Source organism: Brienomyrus brachyistius, chromosome 11 (assembly GCF_023856365.1).
Source record: "Brienomyrus brachyistius isolate T26 chromosome 11, BBRACH_0.4, whole genome shotgun sequence".
Taxonomy (NCBI): Eukaryota; Metazoa; Chordata; class Actinopteri; order Osteoglossiformes; family Mormyridae; genus Brienomyrus; species Brienomyrus brachyistius.
In genome coordinates this window covers 24,814,545-24,831,321 of record NC_064543.1, presented here as the reverse complement: position 1 = coordinate 24,831,321, position 16,777 = coordinate 24,814,545, and the positions used below count along the sequence as shown (strand labels likewise).

The 16,777-nt window shown below is 43.3% G+C and overlaps 1 protein-coding gene across 2 annotated transcripts; it reads left to right on the top strand.

Annotated features, from left to right (window-relative positions):
• Positions 1 to 47: 47 nt before the first annotated feature.
• On the top strand, positions 48 to 15,840 carry LOC125704253 (src substrate protein p85-like). Of its 2 annotated transcripts, XM_048969679.1 has the most exons (17): positions 48 to 207; positions 1,501 to 1,584; positions 2,063 to 2,136; positions 2,770 to 2,899; positions 4,897 to 5,007; positions 5,369 to 5,423; positions 5,690 to 5,800; positions 6,273 to 6,383; positions 6,902 to 7,012; positions 8,005 to 8,115; positions 8,860 to 8,915; positions 9,200 to 9,269; positions 9,384 to 9,532; positions 11,003 to 11,074; positions 11,697 to 11,853; positions 13,579 to 13,650; positions 14,253 to 15,840. In XM_048969679.1, the coding sequence occupies exons 2-17, from the start codon at positions 1,501 to 1,503 to the stop codon at positions 14,387 to 14,389; spliced, it is 1,611 nt and encodes a 536-aa protein (XP_048825636.1). In that variant the 5' UTR covers positions 48 to 207; the 3' UTR covers positions 14,390 to 15,840. The 2 variants fall into 2 exon arrangements, with proteins under 2 accessions (XP_048825636.1, XP_048825637.1); XM_048969680.1 differs by lacking the exon at positions 8,005 to 8,115.
• The last annotated feature ends 937 nt before the right edge of the window (positions 15,841 to 16,777 follow it).

Here is a 16,777-nt window from a genome sequence, read left to right as displayed (position 1 = left end):
TCGCCGCCGCGCCTCCGCTCCGCTCCCAGGTGGAGCTGTTGAGCTCAAAGCAGGAAGCTGGATACTGGGAGAGCCGGAAGAGGAGGCGTAAGGAATACGTCCGGCAGCCGAGAAAATCTCCCTTCGCATTATCTTATTGTTTAAAAATAAAAGCGATTCTCACGAGTCCCTAAGAGAGGGTCCTCGGCACTAGAGGCGGTTCTCAGGGTGAGTATCGGGCTTGTGCCGCATATTAAGCGCCGAGACTGCGTCAGCCAGCTGGAAAACGGCAAGAAACCGAGGAGGATCCGAGCGAGCTGGAAATGCTGAGCAGGAAATAACGTGTCATTAAATCGGTCTTTTTCTGTAGGAATTTAGCTTTCTTTTAAAATGTAAGTGCTGCTAAACAGCCGTCAGCTGTTATGTCGACCTTTTGCCCCCATCTCTTGATTGCATATCATGTTTGCTTTGTGATGGCTTTATATTCATAGTTAAAAACCTTGCTGAGGCTGGAAAATCTCGTTTGTCTCCAATACCCTGTGAAGATGACCTCTTTAAATTATGGGCGATTTGACATGCCATCATAAGATTGGGCTAACTTTATTGACATAGTTTTTTTTAGTTGCATATTGCTAATTTTCGTTTTCATCCGGAACTGCCGGGGCGCCTTTAATTGTTTAATTTTTAATTTATAAACATTTGTTACACACATTGGGCCTGTACTCCCCGTGTAGTTTTATTTTTGAATGAAACAAATGGCAGGCTGGAAGCAGACGGGAGTAGAGTACAGCTCCTTTTGTGTTGTGACGTGTATGTATGCGTGTAGTAGACACACATGGATTATGTTATTTAAAATATAATGATTAAGTATCTTAGCAGAGTATCCCTCCTGGGACAGATCGCAGCTGGGTGTGGTGCATAGCGATAGTAAGACGCAGGGTGCACACGTTGGAGGCTGATCCCGGAACGGCAGAGGGAGCCGTACTTTTTCCCCCTCGGTTCCACTATATTTGAGCATCATCCGATCTACATGCTTGGCGGGGTTGCAGTTGATGAATCTAATGTGTCTGCTGCTTGTGGGATCTATACTGGGAGGCTGATCGGCGTGGCTCATGATGCCCACGTCGGGCAGATGGCTGACTGACGCTGCCGGCAGTCCTGTTGCCCTTTTTACAGGAGATCTTCGCAAAGGGATGGACTCGATGTCTCTCATTATAATATTGTTTCACTTCTACTTCTAAATGACATCGCTTATGTTCAGGCGTATTATGCTCAATCCGTTTTTCATGAGGAAGTTATAGTGGTGCATAATGAAATTTAAATGTCTACCGAGGTGCTGTGCAAACTAATTACAACTAGCACGTATAATGTTTGTAACTTAAATATTTATATTCTGTTTATTACTTTTATAAATTGGTATTTTGCCTTAGTGCACGATCCACATTTCATAGAATAGACATCGATAGGGAGCTTGCCATAGGTTTTCCCTGCTTTAATGACTTCCTTATCTCAATTCTACAGATGTGGAAAGCAGTTGCTGGTCAGTCTGTCAAAGTCTCTGCTGACAACGGTGGAGATGATTGGGAAACAGACCCAGACTTTGAGGTAACATTAGACTAACAATATTAAGAACCTTCTATCTTGCCGGTCCTTTAAAACATGTTACTACAATAATGTTTCCTAACTCGGTCCTTGGCGACCCACAGATGGTCCACATTTTTGTTCCCTCCTATCTCCCGGTAAAATGTGGACGTTCTGCAGGTTCTCCAGGAACGGTTTGGAAACACTGTTCTAGACTGTGATTTTGTACCAGAAGGTCTAGGGATGAGATGAATGGATTCCTTGCTGATGACTCTGTATACCCACTGCGAATTCAGTGACAGTGCCTTTCTGCAGTTTTAGTGCGTTACTGGTTACTGTAGCTCCACAATGTTTAAGCATTACCGAGTCGGCGTGCGCTGCGGCTTTGCAGTTGCCGAGTATGCTGGATTCTGTTCCTTCTGGGATCTTTTCATTTGGTCGCTGGCTCTTTACCTCTTTTGAATCATTTTCTTTTTTCTTTTCCTTTGCCTCTGGAAAAAAGAATGACGTGTCTGAGAAGGAGCAGCGGTGGGGAGCCAAAACCGTGGCGGGTTCAGGACATCAGGAACATATTAAGTGGGTAACCGACAGTGTTTGTCTCCATTACCTCGCATTCTTAAAACCCTCGTACTTTATTTGGCGACGTGCAGTGCCAGTATCTCTTGTGTTTGGTCTCGCTATATCCACTGTGGTACTGTGCTTATCAGAATAGGCACAGGAGTTACCTTGTATGGCCAGGAACATTGTTTCCGTTCATGCATGCAGCATTTCCCTGTTTTGTGTCTTTATGTATTGTGTGCTGAGCAATACATTTAGATGGTTACAGTTATGACACGGTAATACTGCTTCTGCTAAATGTCTGGCTGCTGGTACAGTGACAGTATGGCTGCATAGGATTTCCTCTCACAGAGGTGGTTTTATTGTCTATCTATAGGAATGTCATGTATAGAAGTGTGTAGTTTCTAGAAAAAAGTATAAGCATTTTCTGGGTGAAGTGCTTCATGTGGGTCTAGTAAATGGAGGTTTGGGATTCAGAGCCATTGATTTTTCACTTATTTAATATATGTCAGCATTTCTGTATTTTCGTAATGCTTAAAATGTTTCTGTTCGAGTGGTTTTCAAGGATCTGGAGCTCACAGATGGCTAAAACATCACTGGTTTTTATTGGCTCAGGATTAGAATTAACTATGTGACCTTGTTCGTTTGCAGCATCCATGAGCTGCGTGAGAATGTTTCAACGGAGCATCAGAAACTGAAGCAGAAAGAGTTGGAGACCATGCCCAAGGCCTCCCATGGCTACGGGGGGAAGTTTGGTGTGCAGCAGGACCGCATGGACAAGGTGAGCACCAGTGGGCATTCTGTGAGGGGCTCTTATAGGTAAGGCTCTCGTGATGTAATCGTGATTACATGGCGCGTGTGTGATAGTCACCATTTTAGATGAAACATTTGTCTAGACGCCGGCTTTTCGGTACTATATGGATTTTTACCGGTATGCAAGGAGCGATCCTGTGAACATAAATGACCTGTAAGTAGGGCCGTCGTGATCACGTCACGATGTAAGCGCGATTATTCGGCACGTGCAACAATCACCAAAGCTTTAGATGACTGGTAAAACATTTGTCCGGACGCTTACTTACTCTGACAGTTTGGTGCGCAGATTAGTAGTGCGCGCAAAATATTAATGCATAAAGAGATGCATAATGTGATGCCCACAAGTCAGTAGTCTGTATAAATTCTGTGTTTCCATATGTTTATTAAATTTGGGTAGCGGAATCATGGAATAAGCGGTGAATCATGGAATAAGCGGTGAAGTGGTGGTGAAGAAAGGCACAGGTTAACAGCCGCAATATCTTTTGAAAGAGGAGTTATTGTGGTTTAACAAGGTGAAAAAATACACCTCAGTGGTATGGTGGGTACTTTATGCAGTTCAAAGTCTGACACATTTATTAAACTTAAGGATACGCCAAATTTATACATATCACTAACTTTTGGGCATCGCAATATGTATCTTGTTAGTATTTTAGGCACACTGCTAATCTGCTTACCCATAAACTACCGAAAAGCCAGCATGCAGGCAAATGTTTCACCCATCGTCTAAAGCCCTAGTGATAATTGCACATGCAGCATGTATAATCGCGATTACATGTCAGCGTGATTGCGACGCCCATGGTCGCAGGATCACTGTTTGCATACAAGGCAGAAATAACTTAAGCTTTGCTGAAGTTTAAAAAAAGTTACATAATAATCAGCATTATTTTATTAAATGTAGTACTTTTGACTAAGTGAAAAGAACACAAAAATTGTACACATCAAAAAGCAGATCTTAATTAAATGCTATTTTAGTACATTCTAGCTAAGATTTACCTCTGTTACGCCAAACCAAAACACAATCAGTAGGCAGTGAAACATTTTGCTGTCAGTTATTTTGCTTGAACTAATTTACTTTACTCAAGTTTGTTGTTAACAGTCCTTGTGAAGTACACATCTACACGTCTTATGTAAAACAAGTTTGTTGGAGCCACTGTTTTAATAGTGACCCCTTTGTTCTTTTTTAACTCGGAACAATGTTCCTGTTGATCAAAATGCCCTGACTTGCTGCTGGTGTCCACTTTGCTGAAATGCAACGAATTACTGCAGGTTAAAGCTTTAGGTACATACAGATTAGGTTAATATGTCTGAAGGGGTAGTAGCAGAATGTTATAGTCACCTTTACGGGATTAAACTATTTGTGAGAATTTCTAGAAGTAGGCTGCAGTACTGTTTATGGTTTTAAAAAAGGTTGCTGGAGTCCTGCAGTGAAGAGCATCCTGTGTGCTGTGTAGGGCCTTATCTTTCAGCTTGAGAATCCAAAACCCACTGATATAAGCAGCCCAGGCCTGTTCCTGGCATTACTGGGCACGAGGATGGGGTACACCCAGGACAGGATGCCAGTCCATCACAGGGCACACACAGACAATCATAGACTGTTGGCAAAGGAGAGATGATGACGAGCCTAACTTAATGGCCTTGGCATTCTGGTGTTGCAGTTCCAGCCTTCGAGTCACTCTGCGAGCCTCAGAATTCCTCTATCTCCTTAATTCTATGGAAGTAGTGGAAGTGCTCATCCTCTGCCGTTCTCATGCTCTGTGTCCATACTCTGCTCACTCGGCATGTTCTTTAATGCTCTGATTTCTGTCTGTCATGTTGGTATCATTCTTTCACGCTGTTTGTTTGATAGAATAGCCTCATTTCCTGGCATGGATTTTCAGATAGTACTGCTCCGCCAACAATAACAGGACAGGAGCTTGGGAGTAGCAGGTCACCTCTTGCTCTGCCTGTCTTTCCTGTCCCCCTCAGTCTGCTGTGGGCCATGACTACCAGAGCAAGTTGTCCAAGCATTGCTCTCAGACTGACACCTCCAAGGGATTTGGGGGCAAGTTTGGTCTCCAGGCGGATCGGGTTGACCAGGTAGGACTACGTGGGTTTTGGCTGTGTGACAGATGCAGTATTTATACACAGATTATTCACTTGTCAGTATTTACCCAACATAACAACAGTTAACTTAAAATGTGTCCTTTATATAATAATATATAATAATTTTCTGAGACCACAAGTTGAAAGCTAGAGTCGTATGTGGTGACTCTCTGGTATGTTCCGGAGCTGCTTTTTCCTTTGAGGTGAAGGTCACCTTCCTGTATTAACAGAGGTTCTATAGACACAGAGGTTTTATATTTGAGCCTTTTGACTGTGGTCTGTGTTTCCTGCTCGGAAAGTGAGCGGTCCTTTCACATCATGGCCCTGACCGCGATTCCTTACTGTGTGCTTCCAGTCTGCTGTGGGGTTTGAGTACGCGGGGAAGACGGAGAAGCACGCCTCACAGAAAGGTGCAATCAGCTTTATCTTCAAGCGCAGTACACACTTATAAAAACTGTCCCAAATTTAAACTGTAGATGGACACTCGCAGCTGCCTGCAGTATTGCTTGTTCTGCCACCATCCTTTGCTTTTATGGATTTTTATAATTGTAATTGTTTATTTTGCTATAATCAAGCTGTTGATCTTTGACAACCCCCCCTGCCTTGCCTCCCCCATGCTGAAGCTCTGCTTCCAGCATAGTCATGCTTGACTGCTTTTGCTCTTTGAATCATGTAGACTACACTACGGGGTTTGGGGGGCGATACGGGGTGCAAGTGGATCGCGTCGACCAGAGTGCAGTGGGCTTCGATTACCTGGGCAAAACGGAAAAACACGAGTCGCAGAAAGGTTTGTGTGTCCCCCCCCCCCCCCCCCCTCCCGTCGCTGCTTGGTCAGTCTGACCTTCATCAGTTTGCATCTTGCACCAGACTGCTGTATTTGTGGCATCTGTGCCCCAGCTCATCTTCCTGCTGGGGGCACGATCATTTTTAATGATCATTATTGATTCAGTAAATTTTTGTTTTGCCAGGCGCCTCTTTTTTGATGTTAGATTACATGCTTCCTTTCAGAGTGGCTGTTCTACACTAATATGCAGCTCAGACATTACACGCTGCTAAGCTCTGCATCAGTGTGCTCTTACACTCTTTGCACTTTACACCTGTATCTCATTGTTTCCTATGTCCTGCTTCAGAAGCGTAGTAGTCTTAGTGGAATCTAAGAGGGAGCGCAGCCCTAATGATCAAGAGAAATGCCTGTGTGATTCTTACCAAGTATTTGGTCTCCTTTGACATGCCGACCTACTGTGACCTGGAATCGACAGATTACACAAAAGGTTTCGGAGGGAAGTTTGGTGTGGAGACGGACAAGGTGGACAAAAGTGCAGTGGGTTTCGAGTACATGGGCAAGACGGAGAAGCACGAGTCTCAGAAAGGTCAGCTTCCCGGGGCCGCCGCTGGCTGCTTATCATTCCCTATCCCTGATTCGTCTGCTCTCTCTCCTCACTCTTACACCTCTGATTTGTGGGAGAGCCGGTTTTTCTGGATGCGAGGGGAAGTCATGGTGAGAATGTTCTCTTTTGTCTCAACATGTGGAACTGGGTTCCAGAGCTTCCTCCGCCCCACAGAGCTGTGACACATGCTAAACTCTATTATTTGCCACCTCCTTCCTTGAACTAGAAGTAAACACGGTCAGCTTTTGTTGTGGTGCAATTGTAGGCCTGTAAATTCTTATTGTCTGAAATTAGGCTGCCTTTCAAATTTATTATACACATACTGCTAAATGAGCTGTTTTTGTGTCTTGATAGCATTGATTAAAATGAACAGGAATATCAGCGTTTTCAGCTGATTAGGTGAGAGCAGGGTCCAGCAATGGTTTTGTGCCTGTTTTCATATTTTTAGTATTCTGCTCAATTCAGGATGTATTGCTTTGTTCTATACCTGCTGCACATAGATTATGTGAAAGGCTTCGGAGGGAAGTTTGGCTTGCAGACAGACAGGCAGGACAAGTCGGCGTTGGGCTGGGACCACCAGGAGAAACTGCAGCTTCACGAATCGCAGAAAGGTACCCCAGGCCGCCCGGCACTGTCTGCAAGTGTCTTGCCTTCCTGCAGGTTTCTGCCGCCTCCAGCCCGGTTCCTCCATCGCCACCTATTCATTTGTGAGGTTCCATCTGGCTACAGGGATTTGCCGAAAATGGCAGGAGTTTCTCGTAGCGATTGAAAGCGCTTCGTGGATTCAGAAGAATAAGGCTACGTCCCGCACATGCTGCCATCCTGTCCAGTGTAATAATGTGACGTTCACTCCCTCTACTCCTTGGGGGGGGTTACAGGTTGTAACAGCAAAGTGGACCACAGTTCTGAATATGTCCTGGGGGCTGCTACCCTGCTACAATCTCACTGCTTTTCTCTTGCCCTTTTCCTTATTTCAGGTATCAGTTCATGTCTTGTATTGTTCCACCTGCTCACTGATCGCCTTCTTATGATGTTTTCTGTTGATCTGAAATCCCCCTCGGGGGTCTTTTCCTTGTCTAGTCATTGTCTCAGCCTTTCAAGCAAAAATGTTGGGAGCTCAGCCTTGTCTTATGTTTTATGTTTGTACGTGTAGGAAAAGCTGGTATAGAAAATAATTGGATGTTCCTATATGTTGGAAAGTGGGGGCTGCAATTTCTCCTCTGAACTTATGAAAAATAAACCTGCTGGATAAGTCTGCTTCTAAAGTTATTTCTTTGCCCGAATACAAATTCCGCCATGCTTTTCTAAGAAGGCTTTCTGGTCTCCTCAATATACTATAATACTCTATTGTGCGACATTACTTAATCAAAATTCTTAGGGAAAATGAGACCACAGAGGTTTCTGTCTGCTGTGAGCGACTCTCTGGAGCGCTGCATTCATCAGAGGCGTCCTCAGAGGGGGAGGTGCAGCCCCGCGACAGTGTGCAGTGTCTGTCTCCCACGGTGTGCAGTGCTCTACTCACCCGTGGCTGTTCCTGTCTGGTTTTACGTGTCACATCTGTTTGTTTGAGCTGTGTTCTCTTCCATTGTGGAACTCTTTTCAGATTATAAACGCGGGTTCGGAGGGAAATACGGGGTAGAGGTGGAGAAGCAGGACAAATGTGCCCTGGGCTATGAGCACAAGGAGAAACTGGCCAAGCACGAATCCCAGCAAGGCACAGTCCCCCCGCTGGCTTCCAGGCAGACCTGCAGTGCTCAGCTCACAGATGGTGCCTCCAGCCATTGCTACCCCCAGCTCCCTGTCCACTGAAGATGGAAGCTAATTTGGTTTTAATCTAATGCAGTTTTTATGTATCAGACGTGTACCATACAGCCACATTGTTAGCAATGTGCTGCTGCCTGGTGACCAGTGGGTGGCGCTAATGGTACTAGTAACAGTTGTCTGATATTTATTTCATGCATTGCTTACCAGAGAGCATTATGGAAGTGATGACTTGTTAACAGTATTAGTGACAGTTGTGTAAAAATTTCAGAATAATCTTAAACTTGTTAATGTTAAACTTTAGTAGATAAATGGCCCCGGACTGTCATGGTTGAGTGCTGCAGGTTTGGGAAACTTTGTGTATTCATCTCGGTCTCATTCTATTGCTCTTGTGCCAGTCGCTTTGACTGTGGCCTCTTTCCCGAGCCTCGTCTGCTGCTCGGCCCCTGTATGCCAATGCTGTCTGCATGCTCACCGGCTACAGTGCATCCTGCCAAGCGCCTTCCTGAGAGAATACTACCTCTGACATGGTGCTTGAGCCAAGATATCATCACAACCCTTATTATTCTATGCTCTTTATATTTGTCCAGTTTAAATGTGATGGCTTTGCTCTTAGAGATTTGCATGAGTTGCTTGTAATGTTTAGAAACTTTGCATCAAAACTGGTGTTTGACAGTGAATCTCTATACAATTTCAGATTATGCCAAAGGCTTCGGAGGGAAGTTTGGTGTCCAGAAAGACAGAATGGATAAGGTCTCTAATTGTTATCCACATTTTGTTTCTTTATTAATATTTTAATATCAAATCATCGTTTTTGGCCTTTTCCTCATTTTCTCAGTCTTGCAAGTAAGAAATGCATTGTTTTGAAGATTGTTTTCCTTAGTTTTAATTCTCATTTTACTGGCTGATAGTATGTGTGTGATGTTTAATTTGATCAGAATTACCGATATGCAGTGATGTTTATGTCCGTGTTGACGTTGTGTACAGTGAGTTGTTACACAGTTGATGTTCCAGCCTCTCACTGCTTTGACTCGCAGAGTGCTGGCACTTTCGACGAGGTTGAAAAGCCGAACCCAGCCTATCAGAGGACCAAACCCAGTGAAGCAGGTCAGCCGAAACCTTTCCCCGATCGTAGTCTAGGGTTCTGCTTGCAGTTGCATACTTGTCCCAGCACCCTGCCACTATTCCCATAACCTGACCCCTCATCTCCATGGACCACAGCGGGCAGTAACATGGGCAGCATCAAGGCTCGCTTTGAGAACATTGCTAAGCAGAAGGAGGAGGAGGACCGCAAGAAGGCAGAGGAGGAGCGGGAGCGCCGGCAGGTGAAGGAGAAGCAGGAGCAGGAGGACGCCCGCAGGAAGGTGGAGGTACAGAGTCGCATGTTTCTTACGATTTTTTTTTTACGAACTGATGGGGGACAATGAAGCCATAACTTAGGCTGTCGTTAAATAAGAAATGATAAGAGTACATAAATACTGAAAGCACCGTTTCCCAACCAAGTGAACAGAAAAGTTTTCAAACACATTTTATAAAATGCTGGATAAATAGATGCAGTTGTTTTATTGGTGATTTCATGTTCATCGAAGTTTCTACTTTTTTATACAAATCAGTTCAGCTGAAACAATGAATTGTACATTTTTAGCTTTGCCAGACTCTCACGCTCATGCAAGAAATCTTACGGCAAATCTATATTTTTTCTTCATAAATCTGAAAGTAGCTATATGAAAAGCACTAGGGTAGTTTGCAAACCCTACAGACCCTTATGTACAAAGTGATAAAAACTTGGAAATGAGTATGCAGACCTGGACAGATAATCTGAAGCCAGCTGACCAAAGTTGATAAAAAATGTAAAATGTATAATATTTTCTGCTGAAGAGGCTCATCATTCCGTTTTTGTTATTCCAACAGATATAAAATGGACATGAAAAAGCATTGTGTCACTTTTTATATCTTTTATGTCAATTTAAGAAAAAATTCACAAGATTATACTATTGGTTTGGATAGATTAATCAAAAAGTACTAAAATATGAGACAAACATGTATTTTACGGCATTTTTGGGGTGACAGTAACCGCTGGTGTGAGCGTTACTGACTCCCCCATTGTCTCCGTGATGGCTGAGTGGTTTGCTAACGCAGCGCACCATTCATGAGACCGAAAGGTGTGATATGCAGCTAAAGGAGGTCCTGCCAGTTCTAGTATTAATAATAAATAACTTGATATTATTTATACAGCTCCTGAAAAAAGTCCACTCTTTATTAAGGCTACACTGAGCAGCAGGTTGCTTTCAGGTTGAGAATTTCTAAGACTGCAGCACATAAGAACAAAGTGAAGCAGGAGACACTGGGAACGACCATAAACCAGCCAGGTAAAGGACAGAAGCGACACTCTAATGCCAGAGGTGACTGTAAACTTTTGCAGCAGTTTCTCATGAATTATAGGATGACATCAAGTGACCTTCAAAAGGAATGGGAAACATTAAGTGCAGGTGTGACGTGCACTGCTAGGGCTCCTACAAGCAGGACTGAAGGAAGGAGCCCTTCATTAGTGAGAGATGATGTCCCAGGCTGCAGTTTCCAAATAATATACATTATGTGCAGATGCACACCCATAAATTGTGAAATGTGAAACAAATCAAAGTCTGCTGTGGTCACTTAGTCTTTCCCGCTGCTGTGTATAATTATGCTTCCTGTTCCTGGACTCTGTGTTCCCGCTCTGGATGTGGTGATGCAGCAAATAAACACAGAATGATGTTCCATGTTTTCACACTGGGGGGAAATCGTGAAGCTTAGTCTGTGGTGTATTGTGGTATATAAGGCCCCCCTATGCTTTGTTACAGGAAAAGGCTAAAGCCAGGCCCCCCTCCCCGCAGTCCAGTGCCACAGCGGCGGCTGAGCCCCTGCAGCGTGAGGTGAGGCTGGATTATACTACCTCATACCATTAAGAAGCAGCTTATCCTGCTCATTTATATGCTTTTATATTGGAAGAACAGGGAGCTGACAGGCAGCAGTGCTTGAAAACCCCTTGGGGCAGACTGGCACATTCATTATGTATCAAGTGGCTCTTTTTATATCATTTATATCTGTTGGCTGATCACACCTTCAGATTATTTATCTGACGGCTGGTTATTCTCATGGTCCTGTAGAGGCCCAGCCCTCTACATGGTTTATGATCTCTCATGGTTTATGATCTCCCAGCTGAATTACTGTTGGCCCTGACACCTGGATATTATTCATTAGCTAGTATTACTCCACACCCCCATAGAGGCATCTTATCTGCATGTAAATAGTCTTGATCTGTAGTTGGAATGCAAATCCTTCATTCTCGTTCAGTTTAAGTTTGGGAAATTATAAATAAAAAAAAAAAGTGATCTCTTCCCTCCCCATCCAACTGCAGAGTTCAGTTGTAGGCTGCCAGTGTGTGGCAGAGACTGGCTCTCTGGCCCTCTGGCTCTCTGACTCTCTTAAAAACATTGACACCTCTGGAGGGAGGCTGATGAACTATGACATGTGCTTGAATTGCTCATCTTGCAGAGCACGCCGTTGTATGAGGAAGCCAGCTATGACTCGGCGGAGAACGGCGGAGGCCTGTACGAGGCCGAGCCTGCGGCTAAGAACAGAGAGGAACCGACGTATGAACTGGAACCATCTGAGGACCTCTACCAGAACCCTGAAGATACCTATCAAGGAGGTGAGGAAGGACACGCCAGCTCACAGTCACACTGTTTCCATACGAAACACTCGACAACGTAGAAAAGATCTCCTGTTTAGCTAAACACTACAGTATTGGAGCAGAAAACTCTCATCCATCTATGCATCTATATGTCAGTCTTCCTACCGCTTATCAAGCACAGTGTCCTGGTGATGCCAGAGTGTATCCCAGGGCACACACAGCAGTGAAGCACCTCCCTGGACAGGATTAGTCTGTCCCAAGTACGAGTTTGCGGGTCACGGGATGGTTTGTCTTTGTACCACGGGAGGAACTTGGAATGCTCAGAGGACAGACGCACAGACACAGGAGAACGCACACACTGCACAGCAGGCTTATCATTAACAACAAACTACAACTGTAAGAGCATTTTGGTGAATTGAAATAAGATACAAAAATTAAAAGCTTCTACTGCACGTTGCTTTTGAAAGTAACAAAAACAAATTCTGTTAGTTTTTAATACTATATGTCTAAAGTAATGAATCATTTATCTTTAATGACCTTTAATACCTTGAACGTCTTTTAGTGATCTTTATAATACATTAGTACATATTGTACACTGTGTATTCATGTAGGATTCTCTAACAATCTGACACATTAAACAGCTCAACTTAGTCTCTCCCTAGAAATAAAATTACTAAAACTTAAGCTGAAACTAAATATAGAAGAACTAAATAGAAATCTTTTTTTACTTGACACTGAAAACTAACTAAAACTTATAATAAAACCTGTATTTCAAAATGAAAATTTAGTAATATAAAAATCTATAACTATCCACACAGTGTAGGATCACCTCTGTTCATAAATGAACAGTCAGTTCTTCTAAAATGCCTGATATCACACAGTGAGACTGATATGTTAGTGCTGAAGTCCAATACGACGCGGAATCACATTTGTACTTCTGTGATTTTCAGTCAGAGAGCAAAGCACTATACGAGCTACGCTACTTGTACACAAAAACGGCTATTCAAGCGAACAATTGTGATGGCTGATTTTTGAACCGATCGTTCTTTTGAACTGATTCTTTTCAATGAACCAGTCGAACCACTTTTCAAATCTAAAAAAAATTTTTTGTTGTCTTTCTGCTGTGCATATGCCTGGCCACATGGTGGCGCTGGCTCACTGCTCACCACTACTGATGGCCAATATGATGGTTCTTGGACCATTTGCTGTATTTTCTGACCCCACTTATCAAAAAGGGACTCAAACATGCCCCAAAGCAAACCCACAGCATCATCTACTGGGGTTAGAAAATACAACAAATGGTTCATGAAGCCTCATTTTGACCATAACTGCTTCTGAATCTCGGCAATCAACAAGTTAGTGAGTTTGGCACATTGATTTGGTTGGTTGCTACGCAGTTCTCATGAGACTTATAAGACCGGTAGAAGATGTTTATGATATAATTATTATTTTTTGTTTAAAATGCATATAATTACATTACTGGTCGCAGGTATCACCATTTTTATAATTTAATTTGTTTGCCGTAAGTTCCCTATTTTTCCCATTGAATATGTTGTATTTCACTACACGATTTTTGTGAAAGCAGGTTCTTTCAGAAAGGCATTAAGTGTGCTGTAGCACGGTTGACTGTTTAACTTCATGTTCTATGGCTTTTCAGGCTTGGCTGTGCTATTACAAATGTGTTCCCTGTGAAATCTGTGTGAAAATGGGCTTGTGGTCTTTATTGTGTCCTTGTGTGTTTAGATGCAAACACCTATGCAGAGTATGGAGAGGACCTGGGGGTGACAGCAGTGGCCCTGTATGACTACCAGGCTGGTGAGTGCAGTGGCATTGCAGCATGCAGTGTCGTCATCTTCTTGGGGGTTGTGAGAGGTGCCACTGGAAATGTACACATGTGCCTACATTTTTTTTAAACTAAAGTTTAATATAAAGCTGATGCTTTTGCCTGGTGCAACAATTGAAGTTATTTATACAAATGTACCATCCAAGACCCCAGTGAAATGGTCTTTGATAGTGGGGTTTACAGGGCAACAAGGAGTCTGCAGCCATGATTGTGCTGCCCAACTATAATGTCTAATCCCCTTGATGTTAGCCTCTAAGCTGGGGGAGGGCAGCACAAGGGCCCTGCAATCCTGGAAGCATAAGTGTGGACCGGCCCATTGCTCTGGAGGCCCGGCCCTGAAATAGTGCTGGATGTTTAGTTGCTGAGACCTGCAGCTCAAATACATTCATTGACTCCTGGGCTGTGGACTGAGATCCATTACTGCAGCACAGAAGGAGGGATCGTTCACATTTCAGCTTGTTCCTTCATACTAAACCAAAACAACCCAGTATAACTGTATTTATAAAAATACATGGATATGCACATTTGATATAAAATCAATATTTTATATAATTTTACGCAAACTCTTTTTCAGCTGGCGATGATGAGATTTCCTTTGATCCCGATGACATCATCACCAACATAGAGATGATCGATGAGGGTTGGTGGAGGGGTGTGTGCAAAGGGGCCTACGGGCTTTTTCCTGCCAACTACGTGGAGGTCAGACAATGAGGTGTCCCGCCTCCTGCTGATCCTGCCTTAACTAGCCCCAGGACCCCACCAACACACTCACACACACACACACACACACACACACACACACACACACACCTTCCTTCCTGGACAGGAGTGGAGGCCAGCCTCTCTACCACTTGCCTCCTGTATGAATGATTCTCAGGTCTGTCTGCTCTCATCTTCATTTTTCACCCCCACTTTTCATATAAAAGAAAAAACTGCTTCCTTGCTTGATCCACCCTGATTGGGGAGAAAACGTTGTTTTAAGGACTTCTCACTTACTGAAAGTAAGTTCAGAAGTGCAGAACTTATTAGGCTCTTCAACCCATTCACAACCAATTCCATGATGCCATCTTATAGCTTTAATTAAAGGAGACATGCTAATTGTTCAGAGCTTGTCTTCTTTTTGTTTTTGTAAATGCTGATCTGTCGAACCTCAAGGCATTAATACCCTGTCCCTCAGAGGCTGGTGCTTGAATTGGGACCATCGAGTGGTAGGGAAAGCTGGAGGCCATGGTGTCGATGCAGTGATAATGGGGGTGATGGTAGTTTGAAGTGGACCTGAATCTTCTCAGCCTGCGGTATGGGAAAGTTGCTGCTGTTTGTCCCCTAGCACTCAATAGCTGCGGCTTCATGAGATTATCATTTATTTTAATGGCTTGCTGTAGCTTGTATATTTTTGTGGTGCATCATTTGAAACGCTTATCATTGGTGAAGTGGGATTACTTATGTTTTATGGCAATGGAGAGGTAATTGAATGAGAAATGAATCTTGCTGATAAATCTGTACACCTTTTTCAATTCACTTTCAAAAGTCTACACTGATCAGCAGAATAGTTTTATCATCAAACAATTGTCAGGCGGCGTTTGTGTGGTACTAAGAAAAATGCAAGTTGAAATAAAAAACAGCCTTGATCTGTCCGTCTGAGATGTGTGCAAATGTTCTGATTCGATGATTCTTAGAGGCTGGAGTCCCATGTATCATCAGTGTTACATTGTTAAATATAGCATTCCACATTTTATGATAGGTGTTTAAGATGTATAAGAACAAACCTCTGGAAATCTTTATCCCTGCTAAAATGAATTACATGTTTTCTTGTTTTGTTTTTCCCCGGTTTCCTTCTTTTTCGTACTGTGTTGGACATGGTATGCAGAACTGGGAAGCACTGAACAGTTTTATTATAATTAATGGTACACATGGGTAAATTATCTACATTATGTTCAGTATAAACAATCCTATGTTGGAAAAATGAGTCGTGATGGTTTTAGACAATCTGATTCACCTGCTTGACACCACAATGTTGTATTTGCATCGCCACAGATCAATTTTTTTTCTTTTTTAAATAAGTGACCTTTCCAGATATTGCGTTTCTTTAATAGCCTGCATAGTTATTTACATTTCTTGCTTATTTTTTGTAAGTAAATAAAGTTTCCGATAACAACCAGAAACTGAGTGTTATGTATGTTTCTTTACATGCATGTTTTGTAACGGTTTAGGGTATTTTGGTGTAAATCTATACAGATTGAGATTTCCTAGGCGCTGCAGTTTTGGAATCTGTGTGACTGTCTGGACGGTTGTAGTTTCACTCCGCGGCCGGCGGAGTGATGGTGTTGCTATTGGCCTTTAACGCAGGTTGCTTCAGGGACAGCGGCCGATCCTCCTCTCAGATCCTTACTTTGCAGAAAAGCATTTGCTAAATAGGTAAATGTTTAATTATGGTGTTTGTCAAGAGTCAGATTTGTTACAACAGAAATTATGCTTCTGCCGCAAAGTACTGCATCCCCTCTTAAATTTAATAGTATTTTGATTGCAATCTTGAGGCTGGTCACATGTTTCTGTTCCAAGTGGAGACGAGCACATTCAGACTGTGCAGCCTATTCCATATAAATGAGCAGAACCGTGATACTCTATTCATCCTGCACATCATCTTTTCCACGAGTGACACCAACACACATACAGGTGAGACGGCAGACTTGGGGGTCACAGTACAGGGTCAGGCCATGCTGCTGGAGCAATGGGGGAATGTATCTCCAAGGGCATTACTCTTCCAGCCACAGGTGACCTGATCACAGGCACTGAATCCTAGCCGGCACGCTTGGATTGGGATTCAAAATTGGCTGTGGACTTTGGTTCCCTGGTGATGACTTTTGCCGAAAGATTTTTCTGATGGGGGAAGATCCCCCACAATGTTTTGTCAGCCCAAATACCCATCAGCCAACTGGAAAAATGCTCATGCCCCTGAAAATTCCAGGGGAGCCGGTTAGCTGGAGGACTAGATTGGGATCGAGGGAGACTTTATTTTTAGCAACATGAAAAACATTACATTTACCGTAGTTCTGAAAACAAAACCACCAAGGCACAATTTTGTCACACTGAACTCTGAAC

Bases quoted from the DNA above. Each gene is read 5' to 3' on its own strand.
- LOC125704253 (XM_048969679.1), top strand. From the start codon at position 1,501: ATGTGGAAAGCAGTTGCTGGTCAGTCTGTCAAAGTCTCTGCTGACAAC. The intron at 2,137-2,769 runs GTGGGTAACCGA...GTTCGTTTGCAG, and splicing joins GGACATCAGGAACATATTAA to CATCCATGAGCTGCGTGAGA. The intron at 2,900-4,896 runs GTGAGCACCAGT...TGTCCCCCTCAG, and splicing joins AGCAGGACCGCATGGACAAG to TCTGCTGTGGGCCATGACTA.